This window comes from Chlamydotis macqueenii, chromosome 2 (genome assembly GCF_036417535.1).
Source record: "Chlamydotis macqueenii isolate bChlMac1 chromosome 2, bChlMac1.mat, whole genome shotgun sequence".
Taxonomy (NCBI): Eukaryota; Metazoa; Chordata; class Aves; order Otidiformes; family Otididae; genus Chlamydotis; species Chlamydotis macqueenii.
The window spans coordinates 62559977-62579133 of record NC_141557.1 but is presented as its reverse complement, the minus strand read 5'-3'; the positions used below and the strand labels follow the sequence as shown (position 1 = coordinate 62579133).

The 19157-nt window shown below is 40.0% G+C and overlaps 1 protein-coding gene across 2 annotated transcripts in view; it reads right to left on the bottom strand.

Moving 5' to 3' along the window:
* Positions 1-19157, bottom strand: part of TGFBR1 (transforming growth factor beta receptor 1) — a 37356-nt gene that overhangs the window by 11609 nt on the left and 6590 nt on the right. For both annotated transcript variants that reach the window (XM_086743099.1, XM_086743100.1), the window contains exons 2-6: positions 18171-18422; positions 17560-17802; positions 7166-7396; positions 3408-3575; positions 2543-2699 (exon numbers count right to left, since the gene is read on the bottom strand). In XM_086743099.1, coding sequence (XP_086599225.1) covers positions 2543-2699; positions 3408-3575; positions 7166-7396; positions 17560-17802; positions 18171-18422 — 1051 coding nt within the window. The remainder of the gene's footprint in view (positions 1-2542; positions 2700-3407; positions 3576-7165; positions 7397-17559; positions 17803-18170; positions 18423-19157) is intronic.

Sequence of the window (19157 nt, the reverse complement as noted above, 5' to 3'; positions counted from 1 at the left end):
AAGTTATACTGAGTGTGGCCTTGCCAAATTTGGGTGCCTGCTGACCTCTTCCCCTACCTGTTTTAGTCCAAAAGCTCTGTGTTAGTTGCCTGCATTTCTTGTACAACATATAGGGAGCTTGGTATCATCAAACAGGATCCATATACAACACGTTGAGTGTGACATCTCCCTTTACCAAGCCTGTTCTCCACAAGCATAGCTAGAATTCTGCTCATATTTGGTTTAGGTAAACTGCAGAAAAGCATCCATGTTAAGGTGGAATTTGCAGCCAAACTTCTTTTAAACACAGCCTATTTCAACTACCAAAAGTAACAGTTGGGCCACACTTTTTTTTTTTAATAATTAGTCTATTTTATTTTAATTTTTTATTTGCCTCAGGCAGTGAGAGAGGGATTCTATTTCCTTCTCAGTTTAAAGCTCACATTCCCTGCATTATGCCGCAGGCTGAGCTGTGAAAGCACACAATTCACACCCTCTGGTGAAGCTAAGTCTCTGAGCAGAAAAGAAAAAAACTCATTCAGAGAGAAGGATCATCAGTCTGACTCATTCTTGGGTGAGTGATCTAGGTGATGAGTCTTGCTTGCTCCCTAGACAATACATTTTTACAACAGACAATCATTAGAAAAACAAACTTGGTCAAATCTCCCTGAACTTGTACAGAGAGCTTCCATTTGCAGAGGAGGTACCAGCAGTGGCAACCAATGGGAGTTAAAATTGTAATTGAACAGCCGAGATCTGAACTTTATTATGAAAAATTAACCAGAGACGTAGAGTTACCTACCTAAGAATGCACAAGAGGGAAGAAGAGAGACCAAGCCTTTTATGAGAATAAACAATTTTCAGAGAGGTAGAAGTGATTAATGTCTTTAAAGTGGGAAAGATACTTAGTCCTGCTGCTGCTCACTGCAGCAAATGAGATTTTCTAGAGCTTTACCCTTGTGAAGAAGCATAAGGCAGATGAACAAGCAATTTAATAGTGTCTATGCAAGAAGGAGATCTTGTAAGTGGGATCTACAGACCTAGCTGAAAAGATGCTTTCTCCAAAGACTAGACTAAAAGTAACTGATCTGCAGATCATTCTCCTTTGCATGTAAGTGTAGGAGAAAATACTAAGTCTCATGCTGTATGCCCCTTGCACACAGCTGAGTTTGCAATGACAAACTTCGAAGTAGTCTGCTGTTTTACTACCAATGATTACCAGAAACTTTGAAAAGGAATAATGCCCAGTACTTCATAATCTAGTAGTAGTGCAGAAAATAGATCTCATCTGACCATTTGTGTGATATTTTTAAGGTTGGCAAAGGACTAGTAGAGCTTTAGAATAATGTAATTTCAGCAATATAATTGTCAGTAAATACTCCAAAAGCTTTTGTTCACTGAGTCTTAAGAGGAGGGTTTTTTTCCTTTTAAAAAGTCACCGCTAAATGGGCATCCTAGTTCATAGTAAAACCCCAATTACATGTCCTCCCTCCCCTGCAATATCACTCCTTATAGAGATAGATAAGAAATATTTTTTATGTATGGATTGGAGATTGGGCCACATCAACACAGAATTTTCTCCAACACTGCTATGGCATATGCTAAAGTTAACCATGTACAGCTCTGAACAACTAGGCTTCCACATATTTCTCCGTGACAGACACACAAACTTCAGTTTGACATACTGAACCTACAGGCATCAAAAAGACAAAAAGTTGCCCACATCACACAACTCTGTTGCTGTGGTTCACTGTTAGTGCTGCTACCTGTGTGCGCTGTATAGTTCCACAGATTACTAGAAATTAACCCTCCCTTCAGAACACCTTCCAGTTACTATTGTCTGAAGGTCAAGCAAAGATGAATTACAGCCAAGAAGTTTAATTGCACTTGAGTTGATGGAGTTAAACAGCTCTGAATTGTTTCGATGACAAAAAAAAATAAAAAATCTGTATTTCCAAATTCAGAAGTAACCCTTTAAAAGAAAGGGAGTGTACCAACTCATCCATTGATAATTCTACTTATGCATTAGATAACAAAGATAACTGTTTTAAGTTCTTGTTATTTCTCTCAAGAATAGGGTCCCATGAAAGCCTGTATCCAAGACACTTGTATGTTCTACTACACAGGCTTCACACTGAAAACAACCCAGTTTAATTTTGCTGTCAATATCCTGTCTTATAGTGGGAGTGGGCTGCAAGTAACATCTCCATGCAAAACAAGGCAAAAAGAATAAAGATACAGCAATGAAGTCTAAAACTGTCATTTATGAAGTCTCCTAATTGTTTTAATATATACTTGTACCCTACAATATTTTGCAAGTTTTTAATATTTTACACATGCTAGTAATAAATGCCAAGATTCAACATGCTTTTAAAGTATCTACTGTCTAAGTAAATAAGCGCCTAGGAACTCTGCCTGCCATTATTTACATTTTCCTGCTGCTTGTGTTTATACCCACAAAAATCTCCTATATGGGACAAGAAAAAAAAAAAAAAAAAAAAAGAAAAAAATCAAAGCAGTTTTATAATTAAAGTTGCCTGAGACATCATATTAATGATCTTACCTTTTTGTTCCCACTCTGTGGTTTGGGGCAATATCAATTGTGTCTGTAGCAGAATCGTGCCGAACTGCCAATCCTAGGTCTGCAATGCAGCACGTTCCATTCTTTTTTACCAATATATTTTTTGATTTCAAGTCTCTGTGGGCAATCGCTGGTTTGCCTGTAAGGTAAAATAGAAATAACACCTCTGTAAAAAAAAAATAATTGCTATTATTCTAAGGCTGGTGCAGATTTTTTTTTTTTTAAGTTACAGAATTCCTTCCAGTTCTGCTGCTTTATGTACACCAGGGTAACTCCTGAAATCATTCGTTGTGGACTTGCTGGCTGTCCAGAAGAGTGCCTTAAGTGTCTACCATATTACTCCACTGCTGCTTTCCCCTCTTCCTGCAAGTATTTATTGTGTACACATACTGTTTGCCACAAAATATCTTCTAATATCTCTGGAAATAGATTCATAGTGCTATCTCAAATCAAAGTTAAGAAGATACTAGAGGCATCATTACCTAGTGCCTTTTGATAGGTGTTTTGTAGGAAGGATTGTTACATCACAAAATCTGGATATACCATAGAAAGGAAGGTAAAAAAACCCCTTCAAAATTAAGGAGTTCTACTAGTTCAGAAATTAGAACAGGTCCCAAACAGACATTTTTCAATTCATTCAGCTCCACAAGGGATTAACTTGAATATCTGTGCTGAGTTCAGCTGCCTTCCCATCACATAAGTAAGCAGCTGTGTGCAAAGCAACTATACTGTGGAAAGGTTGAATGTTCAAATTAAGAAGAGAATTATAGCAGAAAGAGCTAAGTATGTGCCATTTTTAAAGAATCCAATATTATCCACATGACAGGCTGAATAGTTGTAAGATTACCTTGCGTGCCAACGATTTCCATGTGAAGATGAGCGAGACCACTGGCAGTGGACAAAGCTAATTTTATCATTCCTTCCACTGTTACTGTATACCTGTTCAGGTAATCAAAGAGTGATCCATGCTCATGATAGTCTGACACCAACCACAGCTGAGTCCATGTACCATTGTCTGCAAAATAACACTGGCATGAATATCACACACACACACAAAAGGGACAAGCAACATGCCATGTATGGGACTAAATATGCCACTTTTAAACAGTGCTTATGAAGCACAAATTATGTTTTGCAAGGAACTTCAGCCAATTAAGACTCTCAAATCTTTACTTTTATCCCTATAACATTATAAATGCCTCTGTATAAGGGCTGGGACCGCCATGTAAGACTTTCTTGACAGCTTAGTGAGTATTCTTTTATTTAAACTAAAAGACAAACCATAGAAAGCTGATGTCACTTTGACTCTAAGCTAAACCATTCAGGATATTAGCCAGGCTCTGCCTTACCCTAACTTTTCTGCTTGATGGGGAGCAGCGCTGAACGCATGATGCAAAACTATTTTAGTCACTATCGGTTTAGTCCAGGCTACCCATAGGTCTTTCAAGCTTTGCCCCATAACTCCTTCAGTCTTCCCATAACATATTCAACCTCAGCCTAAGAGACAATTTCCACAGTTACGAGCAGCTGGTGGATTTTCCCTCCTGCAGTAAAAGCTTGCCAGCAGCAACTGGACACATTATGTTAAAAAAAACCAAACAAAACAAAAACCAAAATCAACAAACCAGCAACAACAAAAACAAAAACCCACAACCACCAAAAAACCCAAATTCTACCTCTGGTCACCTCTAAATTGCTGGCCAAAATTCAGGTTTCCACAAGGCACAAAGGTGAAGAGAATGAAAAACACTGATTATGAGAAAACCAGCTTGCTGTATGATTTTTTTCACTGAACTACTAAGAACAAGACAGGCCATGGCCATACATTTGTAGGTATCCCAAGGCATACAAGTGACAGATAAGAACTAAGTTTTTCAGATTATTAAACCAGAAGACACAGAATACCTTGAAGTTTAAGCCACAGAGAAAATACCATTAAGGAAACCAATTCAAGAAGTGGGCAAAAGTTTGGTTTTTTTAACCTAAGAAGTAGAAATACACAGAGAAAAAAGAACAATCCTGCCACTAAATAGGTTTTCCAATTTTGTTTTGTTACAAAAGCAACTCGTGTGTTTTTTACAGCTAACTACCTTTGTATAAGAATCTTTCATCTCTTTAAAAAACTACTAGTTATCCCATAAAAGATTTCAGTTTGACTTCTATCCTGAATTATACAAGTGAGAAAACTCAGCACAAGCCTCAACATTCTGCTACCAATCGGCTCGGCCTTGGCCAGCAGCGGGTCTGCCCTAGGCCCGGCCGAGTCCACTGAACAAAGGGGAGCAACTTCTAGCAGTTTCCTACAGAAGCTGCCACCTTAGGCCCCCCCTCACTAAACAAAACCAGCTCGGGGGCTGAATACCCTGGGGATAACTGGTCTGACTATTAAAGACTGAGGCAAAGAAGACATTAATTACCTCAATCTTTTCCTTTTCCCTGGTGGCAATCTTCCCCCCTCCCACATCCAGTAAAGGATGGAGATTCTCCCTGGCTCTCTTTTTGTTGTTAATGTATTTGTAAAAACAATTTTTTGTTATCTCAAGTCTTCTTATGCAGTTGACAGTAGTTAATTATTACCAAGTAATAACTAACCCAACCCTGAGTATTGGCTGCACAGTAAACTGTATCTGCCATGAAGCTTTTAATCACAGGATTTGCATTATCAGGTAAGAAAAAGTAATTACACTCATTAGTAATTACACACAGTAGCACAGCCTTCCATGACAAGGTAACCTAATTTAGTTCATATACACACCATGATCAAGAAAATCAGGCAATTTCGGAATGTTCAAGAACATTACAAAACTTCACGTTATGGTTATTTTATCTGTTACCAAGAAACCTGAAAGTATTTTAGACCATTAGAATCACCCAGAAGTACAAGGTTTTTCTTTTGCAGTTCTAACAAAATTTGAAATTCAGAGAAAGAAACTTTCAGATTTGTTGTTAGAAGACTAATGTTTGAGAAAAACATTAGTGAAGCCCAAGCAACATCCACCTTAGACAAGCTGCCTCTTGAAGAAGGGAATTTAAAACAATTGCATTATCAAATATATAATCAAGTTTCAATTAAAGTTGGATTGACTGAATTCAGTTAAGTGAAAAAATGCCTTTTTCTTTTCCACATTGGTACTAGGAAAACAGGAGTTTGGACTTGGCACATGCTTGTTTTTAAACCAAATACTAGATTTTAAGGTGTGACTGTATTGCTTGGTACAAGAGTTCTGAACCACAGACTTACGTTCCAAGTAGAATGTTTAAAAGAAGTTACAGAAACTGCCTAATTGCAAACATTCTCTAGTGTCATACAGCAAAGTGTTTCAAAGAAGAGAGTGGGATACATTAGCTTTTTTTTGGCATGCAGATAATGTAACAGAAAAAAAAAACACCAGAGGAAAAAGCAGTGAAAACATCAGATACAAATGAGATCTGTAATTAGAAAACTCTTAGAAATGGGATATTCAGCAAGATGTCAGGGAGAACGCTTTTGTCTGCGGCTGGAAGAGGACTTATGTTATGTTAGTGAAACAGCTTGACTCTATCACATTGAGATAGTAATCTGATTAAACTGATGAAAAGCACTTTAGCTGTGTAGATTTGCAAGATCTTCCAGTCAAATTCCCTCTTCTCAGGTTTTTGAAGCCAGAGCTTCAGAAAGCTTCAAAAAGAATAAGTGGCTCAAATACTACTTTTCTCAAGAGGAGAATGCTAATTTCTCTGCAGCACATTACCTAACATCATTCTTGGGAATCTGCTTACCATGTAAGGTAGTCTGACTGAATAAAAACTTTCACCTAGGGAAGTGCAGCTTTCAACTAAGGGGAAACAATGGAGAGGTCAAAGGATTTTAGCACATAAAGTCATCTGAAAGTCTACAGTACAAGACAACCCTACTTTTAACATAACTACAGACAGTTATGGTTACAGACAGCTAAGCCAGGGAAACCTTTAGTACTGAAAACCAGAGTTGCCACTACTGCTCTTCTGATAGTGGAACAGTACACATAAGTAGTCCCTGATACGCTGTACAATTAAGTATCTAGGATGGACAGAACAAAACAAAACAAAAAATCCACCTGTTTAGGTGGTTCAAAACAAGGGAACCTATGGCCCAGAAAGGAACTTTCCTGACCTAGTAGTATCTGAAAGTTAGCATATACTTCATATCTCAGCATTAAAAATGAATCTTCTACCTCCTACTTTATATTAGGACAACAGGATTAGACATCATCTCTTTTGGTCGCACATATCTATCTTATTAGGCTATCAGGGAAGTACAGATGTTCAGCAGATGTGATGCCTTATCCTGTCAGCCCACACCTTTTTAATAACAAACTCAGTATTTTAACTCACTTTAGAAATTACACCTCATTAAATATGCATATTAAAAAAATATTTAAACAAAGCATGTTTTCTAGAAAAAGGAAAGTGTACTTTTTTCCTTTATTAAATCTATGAAAAGCCTGCCAAACTCTGAAATGCTCTAGTAACAAAATTATTTTTTGCTGCTCTCAACGGGATCCTCACACCTTTATTTTCCCCTCTATTTACCATCTATTCTGACCAGGTACATAATCAGCAAAATGAATTCATAAAATCACTAACCTTTGTTGTCTGCAGCTATAAATCCAAGAATGTTTTCATGTCGTAGCATAACTGTTTGATAAATTTCTGCTTCACGGAACCATGAGCGTTCCTCTCTTGAAGAGAAGATCTTCACAGCAACTTCTTCTCCTCTCCACTTCCCTCGCCAGACTTCTCCAAAGCGACCCTTACCAATGCTTTCTTGAAGCACTATAGTTCTTGCAATTGTTCTTTGCACAAGTAAAGGTAAACCTAAAAAGAAGATTTAACATTAAACATCACTCTAACAAAACAAGCACTTATCGTAAGTACCAAATATGAGATCCATATTCCATTAAGATAGTTGTCTTACAACAAACTCTCTCAGGATTTTAACAGCTTGTTGTGAACTGCTAACAAGCACGTAGGTAAGATGCTGCCTTCAACCTTGTGCCAGCAACACAAGTATTCAAAGATATCCTACAAACTGCCTTTACAGTTGTTAAAAAGAAGGCACAAACTTCCTTTCAGTTTAGAATTCTGTCAGTTGTTGATCCATAAAGTTTTATTTTAATAAAAAGAAAAAAGAAATAAACCATGAAGCAAACAGCTCTAGGATTAAGGTTCTTTGTTTTTGTTTGTTTGTTTGGTTGGTTTTTTTTGTTTAGTTGTGTTTTTTTTTTTTGTGGGGTTCCCCTCCCTCTCAGAAAAGGATCTACCCATAACTCTCCCGGCAAAGCAGATCAACAGCACTTTTGCTACTGATTCATTTACTTGATTTGTCACTACATATAACCCAGTCTACTTCTAAGTTAAAGTTAAACCTTGCTTATCAGCAACACTGACTATTGAATGTTCACACTCATGCCCAAGTATGCCAGCAGCCTGTTAGTACTCTCAAGCCACGGTAAAATAGCAAAACATTCTTGTAACACAAGTGTCCCATTTTACAGGCTATTCTTGTGCACCTCAGTATAACTATACTTGAGAAAAATGCTTCATTCATGAAGGTTTTAACTTTGGAACATCTACGTGCTTTCAACTCACAGCACCTCATAACATGCTTCAGTAAGTTTATATAACAAGGAAGCAGCACTGGCACCTCCCAACCAAGGCAAGTTTTTGTTTATTTTAAAGTCTTTCCTGTTGTAACTGCAAGGCTTGTCACTGAATTCTGCAAGGATGAATGCATCAACTAGGATATCTGCTCACAATAAGCACTTTAGGTATAGGATTATATCACTCACTTTACAAAGTAATCTATTAGTCCATAATCCCTGTTCCAATAGCTGACAGAAGAACATGTGTATTTCCTTATGCTACAGAAAATGAATCCCAGCTAATAGCTCAATTAACTAATTCCTGTTCATCTCTGGACATTCTTTGCTAATAACAGCACTAGAAGGACATCTGATCTGGTCAGCAACATTGCCACACTTGTCTCAGTCTAAGGAGTTCAAATTAAAACACTGCAGTGTTCAGAGGAGTTACTCAAGACTTCCAGACCTACAGGAATTTTCTGCATGATCTGTGCTGACAACATGCCTACATGAAGAAAAGAAAAACCAGACATCATCACAGTGATTTAATCATTGTCAGATGCTGCAATAGTTCCTACTGAGAAAGTGAAAGTTTTTTTTCTCTAATAGGTGTCCTCAGGTCAATTGTGCTATGTGCCCAAACTGTAAAGGCTCACCCGTGAAGCCTAACTTGCATTCTTTATGGACAAACTTTTGAAATGCAGAAAAGGCCAGACTAGAACAACCACAGGACCAAACTCAACCCTGAAAATGTAAAATTAGACTTTGTTGGACAGAGGGAGCTTCCTCCTTAGCATTTGTGCACTACCACAAAATCCACTGGCATGGCGGATCCTTGCAGATTTTGTATACCTGAAATGGGGGATATGGCTGATATTTTCTTTTTCCTATAGCTATTTCAGAAAACTGTTTATTCATTTTCAGTTTCAGATGTACTGCTCTCAATTTGCTGTAGCATTTACAGACATCCCTTCTTGTTTAAAAAAGATGTCCAAGGATATCAGCTAACCTCTAAACAGATAGTAAGCTCTAAACCTTCCAGACATGAAGCATTTAAATTTCACATTACAAATCACCACGTTAACATGTCACAGCACAACAAAAAACCCTGCTAACTGATCTATCCACCTTGCTCCTATACTTATTTTTACAATATTTACAAGATTCAACTTGTTTCTGATTATTTCAACTGTGCTTTCTCTTACTACTGCTGCTGAACAAAACCAGAAGATTGGAATCCATATTTATCATAGAATCATAGAATCACATGGTTGGATGGGACCTATAAGATCATCTAGTCCAACTGTCTTCCCACTACCATTGCTGCCACAGGTACTAAACCATATCCTGTAGCTCCTCATCAAGCCGCCTCTTGAACACTGCCAGGGACGGCGACTCCACCACCTCCCTGGGCAGGCAATTCCAGTGCCTGACCACTCTTTGGGAGAAAAAGTTTTTCCTCACGTCCAATCTAAACCTCCTCTGGTACAACTTGTGGCCATTTCCTTGGGTCCTGCTTGTTGCCTGGGAGAAGAGGCCAAACCCCTGCTCATCACAACCTGCCTTCAGGAAGCTATAGAGTGCAATGAGGTCTCCCCTGAGCCTCCTCTTCTCCAGACTAAACAACCTCAACTCTCTCAGCCGCTCCTCATAAGACCTGTGCTCCAGACCCCTCACCAGCTTTGTTGCCCTTCTCTGGACACGTTCCAGGGCTTCAATGTCTTTCTTGTACTGAGGGGCCCAAAACTGAACACAATACTCGAGGTGCGGCCTCACCAGCACCGAATACAGGGGGATGATTACCTCCCTGCTCCTGCTGGCCACACTATTTCTAATGCAGGCCAGGATGCCGTTGGCCCTCTTGGCCACCTGGGCACACTGTCGGCTCATGTTCAGCTGAGCATCAACCAACACCCCCAGGTCCCTTTCCTCTTCACGGTCCTCCAGCCACTCAGCTCCGAGCCTATAGCGCTGCATGGGGTTATTGTGGCCAAAGTGCAGGACCCGACACTTGGCCTTGTTGAACCTCATCCCATTCAGCTCAGCCCAGCTATCCAGCCTATCCAGATCCCTCTGAAGGGCCTCCCTACCCTCAGGCAGATCAACACCACCACCCAACTTGGTGTCATCTGCAAACTTACTGAGGGTACACTCAATCCCCTCGTCTAGGTCATCAATAAAGATATTGAACAAGATGGGCCCAAGTACCGACCCCTGGGGGACACCACTTGTAACAGGCTGCCAGCTGGACTTGGCTCCATTAACTACTACCCACTGGGCACAGCTCCCTAGCCAGTTCTTTATCCAAAGAATGGTATACCTACCCAGTCCACGGGCAGCCAGTTTCCCTAGGAGAATACTGTGAGAGACCCTGTCAAAGGCTTTGCTGAAGTCCAGGTAGACCACATCAACCGCCTTTCCCTCATCCACCAGTCTGGTCACCCAGTCGTAAAAGGAAATGAGGTTGGTGAAGCACGACCTGCCTTTCGTGAACTCGTGCTGGCTGGGCCTGATCCCCTGGATGCCACGCATATGCCGAGTGATCTCACCCAAGATGATTTGCTCCATAACCTTCCTGGGTACTGAGGTCAGGCTGACAGGCCTGTAGTTCCCCGGATCCTCCTTACGGCCCTTCTTGCAGATGGGAGTCACATCGGCAAGCCTCCAGTCCTCCGGGACCTCCCCAGATAACCAGGAGTGCTGGTAGATGGCCGAGAGCGGCTCAGCAATCACCCCCACCAACTCCCTTAGCACCCTAGGATGGAGCCCGTCCGGTCCCATGGACTTGTGGCAGTCCAGATGGAGGAGGAGCTCTCTAACTGTCTCCACCTGTACTACAGGGGGTGTATTTGGCCTGGCATCCCAGACTTCCAGATTATGGCATAAAGTGCCCTGAGGATAACTGATCTGCCTGTTAAAGGCAGAAGTAAAGAAGGCGTTGAGGACCTCAGCCTTCTCCTTATCCTCAGTGGTCACATTCCCCGCTGCCTCAAGTAAAGAGTGTAAATTCTCCTTGTTTCTTCTCTTACCACTGATATATTTGTAAAAGGATTTCTTGTTCTCTTTTACTGCAGTGGCCAATCTGAGTTCATGCTGAGCTTTTGCCTTCCTAACTTCCTCCCTGCATACCTTAGAAACTTCTTTGTAATCTCCCCAAGTAGCCTGTCCCTTCTTCCAGAGGACATAGACTCTCTTTTTCTTCCGGAGCCTCAACAATAGTTCCCGGTTCATCCACACCGGTCTTCTTCCCCTACGGCTCGCCTTATGGCATTCAGGAACGGCCTGTTCTTGTGCCTTTAAGATCTCCATCTTGAGGAGCATCCAGGCTTCCTGGACCCCTTTACCCTTAAGAAGCGACTCCCAAGGGACCCTCGCAACAAGCGTCCTGAACAAGTCAAAGTCCACCCTCTTGAAGTTCAGGATAGCCGTTCTGCTAGTCATCCTTCTGACATCTCCAAGAACAGAGAATTCTACAATTTCATGTCGCTCTGCCCAAGACAGTGCCCAACCTTCACGTCTCCCACCAGTCCTTCTCTGTTGGTAAAGAGTAGGTCAATCAGGGCACCATCCCTGGTAGGCTCTCGTACCAGCTGCATAAGGAAACTATCTTCCACACCCTCTAGGAACCTTTTGGACTGTTTCCTCTGCACTGTATGATATTCCCAGCATATATCAGGGAAGTTGAAGTCTCCCATGAGAACGAGTGTCGGCGATTGCGCGACTCGCTTAAGCTGCTCATAGAACGCCTCGTCCTTCTCCTCATCCTGATTAGGCGATCTATAACAGACCCCCACCACGATGTCACCCCTACAGGCCTTTCCTCTAATCCTTATCCATAGACACTCAACTGTATCATTCCCAACCCCAAGCTCTTCAACGTCAAAATAGTCTTTAATATAAAGGGCCACACCACCACCCTTCCTTCCTCGTCTATCTCTTCTGAAGAGCTTGTAGCCTTCCATCACAGCACTCCAGTCATGGGAGTCTTACATCCATAAGAATTTCTTACAGACTTTCTGTTGCAACTGAGCAGGCTCCTCGTTTTTTTTTTTTTTTTTTTTTCTACAAACACAGCCCTGTACTGCCATGAACCTCAGCAAATTGTTTTACTATAAGCCAGAGTGTCTGAAAAGTAGCTCACTGGAGATAGCTACAATGTTAGCCTTTGACATACACATAGGACACAACTGTACTTCCAGCTCTTGGAGTATAGCTTCTTTTAACTGTGCATGAAGAAAGATGACAGTCAGTTTCCTAATCAGGATGATGAGAAAATTCAAGCCTGTGTTAAATTCAACAGTTCATAATATTTGGAGTCTTATATTCAGCCATGGTCAACTGATTTACCTCTGAAGCCTTCACGATCATCTTCATACATCATAACAAAGTATCCTCACACCTTCTGAGAATTTAACAAGAGAGTTCCTTTTCTTTTCCATATCTTAATTGTACTCTGATTAGTTTGTACCAATGATTGTCCAATGCAGAAGTTGTTTGTACCCAACTGGGATAAATTCAGGAATTAAAGAATTAAGTTCTAAAGCACTAAAGGTAGCCAACAAAAGCAGCTGCTAGAACTTTATTCTTGTTCATATTCCTGTTTGTATGCTTCTGCCCAGAAGATTTCCTCTGAAGAGTAATTTAAAAAAACCCAGCCACATGAACTGTGAAAAAAAAAATCTCATTCTCTTCAAGCTTTTATGAACTGCAGATGAGTTCTTAAGGAGTTCTACAGCCACTTCAGTTGACTCAACTTTACATTGATTTTTGTGATCCTTTAGATTTCTAAACACTAAGTTCCTGCTTGAAGTCATCTACCAATAATAACCAAAGCTTCTCCCCCATTTTAGGCAATTCTTCCTATATCCTTGCAACTAAGTTACTTCCTCATTTATGAGCTGGAGCATAAGAGCCAGGCATCCCAATCTGTCTCTACAATATGTAGTTGATATTTAGATATTTGCATCATGATCTTAGATCATTCTCGGCTCCAAGAGACTTTGAAATTCTTCTCTTAGGAGCTGCAGCTTTAGTAGAAGGATTTATTTTAGATGTTTCATCAAGCCTCTAGTTGTTTCAGGTCTTGTTCGTCATGGAACAACAGAGCAGTACTAACAGAAGTCAAGACTGAATAATTAATAACAGCTTGCTATTCATCACTGCAGAAAATGAATCCTACTTCCCTTCTGAGTTGAGCAGAAAGCCAATTTTTACAGTTCTGATCACTTTATTTTATATGCTTCTCTTCAGAGAATACCATAATACAAAACTGGTAGAGTTCTTTTTATTTGACTACGAGCTCTTATGGCATTTCAGAATGAATTTAGGAATAGTACTTTAGGTCATCAGACCAAATACTTCCTTAGCTGTGCCTCTTAGGTCTGGATTATTTTGTCTGTTCTGTACATTTCTATTGTGTTTCTTTCAACCTCTCAACCATATAGCATCCCTTTCACACAGTTCAGTTTCTGATAGAGTTCAGCACTATTTTAACTAGCAGCTCTGACTTTTCTCCCTTCAGTGACCTTCTTCCACACTGCCTGTTTATTCCATAAATGTACAGTCTTAATTTTAAGTGTGCTGTACCAAACTCTGGATTAAAAAACACATTTCAGCGAGGTTCAATTGCTGCACACATACCAGGGCACAAAAAAGAAATTTATCAGTTCAAGTGCTAGAGCACTGAATTTACACAGTTACTGATTAAGTAATTTTGAGACAAAGTGATGCAAGTCCACATATATATACACTGCCAACAGTATAGAAAATAAGTACTTGAAGTACCTCCTATCCCCTTGTTATAATAAAAAGGAAGTATAGAACACTAAATAAGGCTACTACTTGTCTTACAAACAGCTGAACAACATGGAACTCACTGCAGCTGAAGTTAAAAGACCACTCTTAAAGAAACATCCAGTCTTCTTGTTTTACATGGAACTTACTTTGTCTTTCAAGCATAAAAATAAATTAGTGAAAAGCTTTCCTTTTGGGTAAGTCAAATTCAACCATATCTTTTTTTTTTTTTTTCTTCCTCTGATGCAGTCATCAGTAGCCAAGGCTCTAATACTACAGTAGGTCAGGTGCTCTGGGAGTCTAGACCAACTTGAGTGTCCTGAAGCCCTGAAAACGAAGTAATTCCCCAGTGTGCTGCTTCTACTTAAAGTGTAACTTGCAAATAGGCAAGGGAACAGTCAGTTTCTAACAGTTTGCTCTGGAGGAGGAATCGTAAGTTTCTTCTAACTAGGTTTCTCCCACTTTTCAAGAGCTTATTTTAAAGGAGTACTTCCAGAGTTTTCAAACATGAAAAGAGGCTCAGAAGCACCCCAGTGAAGAAGGCCAGGAGGAAAATGAAGGAATATTCCTGGTAATAAATGGAAAGATCAACTGACAACCAAGTCTGAATTAATATTATCATAGGCCTGAATTCTGATCCAAAGAAATGTGGGAAAGCAGCCATGTAGAAAGTGGCAGAAGTGCTGTGATGATCCACAGAAGTTAGAAAGAAACTATCAACCTGACAGTGTTTTAAAACAAGTATGACTAAACACACTTTCAAGGGAACACTTTAAAGGCTTTCTTTCTGGATTTACAGTGATAGCAGCTAGTACATTGTAGATGACTACTTATACATATAGAACATACACCTGCTCTTTTAAGGTTTAACTTTTTTTTGAAAAGGAATTTCTTTTCAGCCTTCTTTAGGAAAAGTCTGTACCTGCAGACATGAACAGTTTTACTCTCCTAATAGTGTAACAATTACATATCATAGCTTCCTGCATTCCAAGAAAGGTGTATCTCTGACTCCTTCATATTCCCCTAGTCTCTTAATTCTGTATACCCCTGCTAGAAAGAAGAGAACTGGAGAAGCAAGTCCAGTATTTGCATCTAGCAACTTCTGCCCAAATATATTGGAAGTTCTATTAATAAATTCCATTATTTGATTTAGTTATTGCTGTTAGTAAATGATAAAATTAAAATAAACACAAACTACCAAAGCTCTAGTTCTAACCAGAGAGCAACCTGCCCTATCATGATCAAATCTTATATGGACACACAAAAACTTTCTCAATTGAAAAATAACTGCCTACACACTTGGTGCAATCTCACCTTCTTCAGTGAACATATGACTAAAGATGAGTTTGTGACCTATACTCTAAACAACTTCAGCAAGCGTCATAGTTTAGCCCTGACTGGGACCAGACTACACAGTCTCTCTCTCACTCCCCCCACCCTCTGCGAGAACAGGGAGAGATAATATAAGGAAAAAGCCTTAAGGTTTGAGATAAGGACAGGGAGAAATACTTAAAGCTACATTACGGGCAAAATGGACTTAACGTGGGGAAAAGGATTTCAACTTATTAAAACCAAAGCAGGATAATAAGAAAAATAACAAGATAACCTCCCCCCACCCCTCCCTTTTCCTAGGCTTAAGATTATCTCTACCTCTTTCCCTGCTGCAAGCGGCACACGGGGGGAAGAGGGAATGGGGGTTACGGTCAGTTCATCACACATCACTTCATGCTGCTCCTTCCTCGTTGGGGGAAGAACTCCTCACATTCCTCCCCTCCTCCAGCGTGGGGTCCCTCCCACGGGCTACAGTCCTTCGTGAAACTGCTCCAGCGTGCGTCATTTTTCCACAGGGTGCAGTCCCTCCAGAATGGCTGCCCCAGCACAGGCCCTCCATGGGCCACAGCCTCCTTCAGGCCTCCACCTCCTCTGACAGGGAGTCCTCCCTGGCTTGCAGGTGGATCTCTGCTCCTCCATGGGCTGCAGGGGGACAACCTGCTTCACCATGGGCTGCACCATGAGCTGCAGGGGAATCTGCCAGGAGAAGCATTACTCCTCCCCCTCCTTCTTCACTGACCTTGCTGTCTGCAGCCGTTCCTCTCACAAGAAATTCTTCACAATCAGGCTCAGGCAGATGCTTCTCAGGTTCTCTTCACATCTCATCTCTCCACTTCTTGCAGCCGGGCTGGGCTGAGCCAGGCCCAGATGGCCACCCAGTGGGAGGCCAGAGGGTGAGGGCCACAAGGCCCACAAGGCTCACACCTCCCCCTCTCTGCCCCTGCTCCAGCTTCTTCACATCTTCTCTTTTTTCTTTTCCTGTTTTTCCCCTTCTTAAATATGTTATCACAGAGGGAACATTCTACTACCAACTGGCTCAGCCCTGGCCAGGAGCGAGTTCGCCACAGGCCGAGCCAAGACCACTGGACAAGAAGGGGAAACCTTTCAGCAGCCTTTTACAGAAGCTGCCACTGTAGCCCATCTCAATAAATAAAACCAGGACAGCGAGTCACATTGATTCTACTCGATAGGGCAATGGACTCTAAACAGTTTTACCAGTTACTGCCATTGGAAAGAAGCACAACCTAGATGCTTGGGGTTTGTTATAATTTTTTTCCAAGTCTGGCAAATTAAAGAATTCAGCACTTGAGAATCAAACATCAGTGTTTCTTTGCAGAAAGTACTCTGGAAGGGCATGGATGTTTCAGCACACACATTTGCAAGTAGTAGGAATAATTTTCAGTATTAAATTATTTAAACTTTTTATGTAGTAGAAGGCTGATGAGAGGTTGCAGTGCACAATCTGATGTCTTGCTCCTTACCATGGACCAGACATTATTTTATACAATGATTTATCTGACACATCATCTCCTGTCAAACCATACTACTTTGACACAAGACCACCTCAATCCTATAAACAACTATGTCAGGACTATGACAGCAGAGACTATATGCAGTGAACAGACTACTGCCTCATTTTCCCAGAGCAAGACTCACTAAAGTCAGAATTTAAACAAAAATTCACGAAAACTAGGGATAGAAATTCTTCAGATGTGGTCTGCATATTGCATCCACTCTATACACATAGAAATGGCTATTTGCAACAGAAAAAATATCTTCTATAAGGAGAGAACTGGCTAAAATATTAACTCAACTTAGAATTCAGAATATTCTTCACATAACAATAGCTACAGATACAAATGAATATTCAGTTTAAAGCTAAAGAAAAAAAAACTTTACAAATTATTTCAAAACTACAGAAGATAGTAATTTGATATGCTGTGCAAAACAAAAGTAGTCAATGACTGAGCCTTACTAACAGAGGAAACAAAAACATTTACAATAGTGGACTGTGATATTCCCTGCATACCATCCTCTCAGAATGAGAGGAACAGTAGCAGCAACTCAATATGTTTCTTTCATTTCACTTACTTTCACATATTGAATCTTCACTGATATTGAATGAATCTACACGGAAGTAGCTCTTATTGTTATTTCTCCAGGTAATTATAAGTATATTTGACAAAATTAAAATAATTTGATGTCTTACAAGGCTCTTGTAAGAGTAATTACTACTAGAATTGTGACATTACTCAAGGATTTTGACATTACCTGAACCAGAGCCTGAAGTTGTCATGTCATAAATTAAATCCTTTAAAGTAGTTCCTTCTGAAATAAAGGGACGATCCAGTGACGGATCTTCTTCACTTGGCACACGATGATGAATTACAGTACGATTATGACAAAGATATAGAATCAACATTAGTGAAATGCAGACAAAGCAGACAGGTCCAGCAATGACAGCAGCCAGTTCCACAGGTCCTAGATTAGAAGCTGGTTTTCCTGGAGTAGGGTCTGACAGTAAAGAGAAGAGAAAAATGGTAAAACTATTTATTTTTATGCAAATAATTTACTGTATTTTGCAATGATCTTAAATTATTTCCAAGTATTTGTTAAAACGTTTGCAGAGTAAGTGTCAAAATAAGTATTACAAAGGACAAAAGCAACTATGTGCTTACGCAGTTTCCATTTAACTTGCATACCAGTCTTCAAAACTGGCTCTAATGTCCCTATCCAGAAGATTAAACTTCTTGAATGTGGAATCCAGGGTGCACTTTAGGCCTTCAGATTCACCTAAAACTTCAAAACTGAAACCTCCACTCTTACAGAATTTTCTGTTTAAAAAAGTAATTGAAAAAATAAAATGTGCCAAAACCCCTTACCTGGTGTTGGAATTGGAAGTTCTATTTTATTGCAGTGGTCTCTGTCACAGCAATGAGGCAAAGTAACGACTCCATCTCTAGAGGAGGGGGCACAAACAAACGGCCTGTCTCGGGGAATCAGATCAATTTCTGCTATACACATACTATTGTGTATGACTTTGTCTGCAGTTCGTGTTACTGAGGTAAAACATAGCCCATCTGTCACACATGTAAAGTTGTCTTTTGTACATAGATGGCAGTAACACTGTAATGCTGTATTGAGAAAAAAAACATTAATGTTAGTATTGGTACATGTTCTGAGTTGAGAAATAACTTGAATGACTAAAGAAATAAAAATGCAAAACACTGAGGACTATAATCTTTTTGGTTACATAAACACAGAACTGTAACACTAAAGAACAACACTACAAGGCTTTTTAGTGGGACAAAAAAAATTAGGATATGAGCAGATGAAAGAAAGTTAAATTTAAAGCTGAAGTAGTCTCTCCTTAAACAATTGTGTATGAAAAGAGAAAAACTGCAATCCTAGATGCTCCCCCAGGCAAAAAAAAAAAATCCATTACAGTTCCTCATACTAAAGCATACAATTCTTCTATTTTCAAGTCCAATAAAAATAATGCCATTTTTTCACAATAACCAAGGGTATAGCTTTAGTAAGTGACAAACGGGATGCTGCTGGCTACCCAAGATGAATACTTTATACATTACTGGATGGCTTCGATTTTGCGCTGAGTAAAGGGCATATAAAGCCTTAATCCTCATTAAAAAATAAACCCTGAATGACCTGACAACATATCCTTTCATACAAGGAGAATATGGTTTAGACTTGTTAGTTATAAAGCCACAGGAAAACCTTACATTACTCAAGTTCCTGGTTCACTGAAGCTATCAATTGCACTAGTGAAGGAGGGGGCATGGACAGGGAAGCAGGAATGATAGACGAATCATGTCTAAGATGATCAAGTTTCATTCTTTAAATTGCAGAAG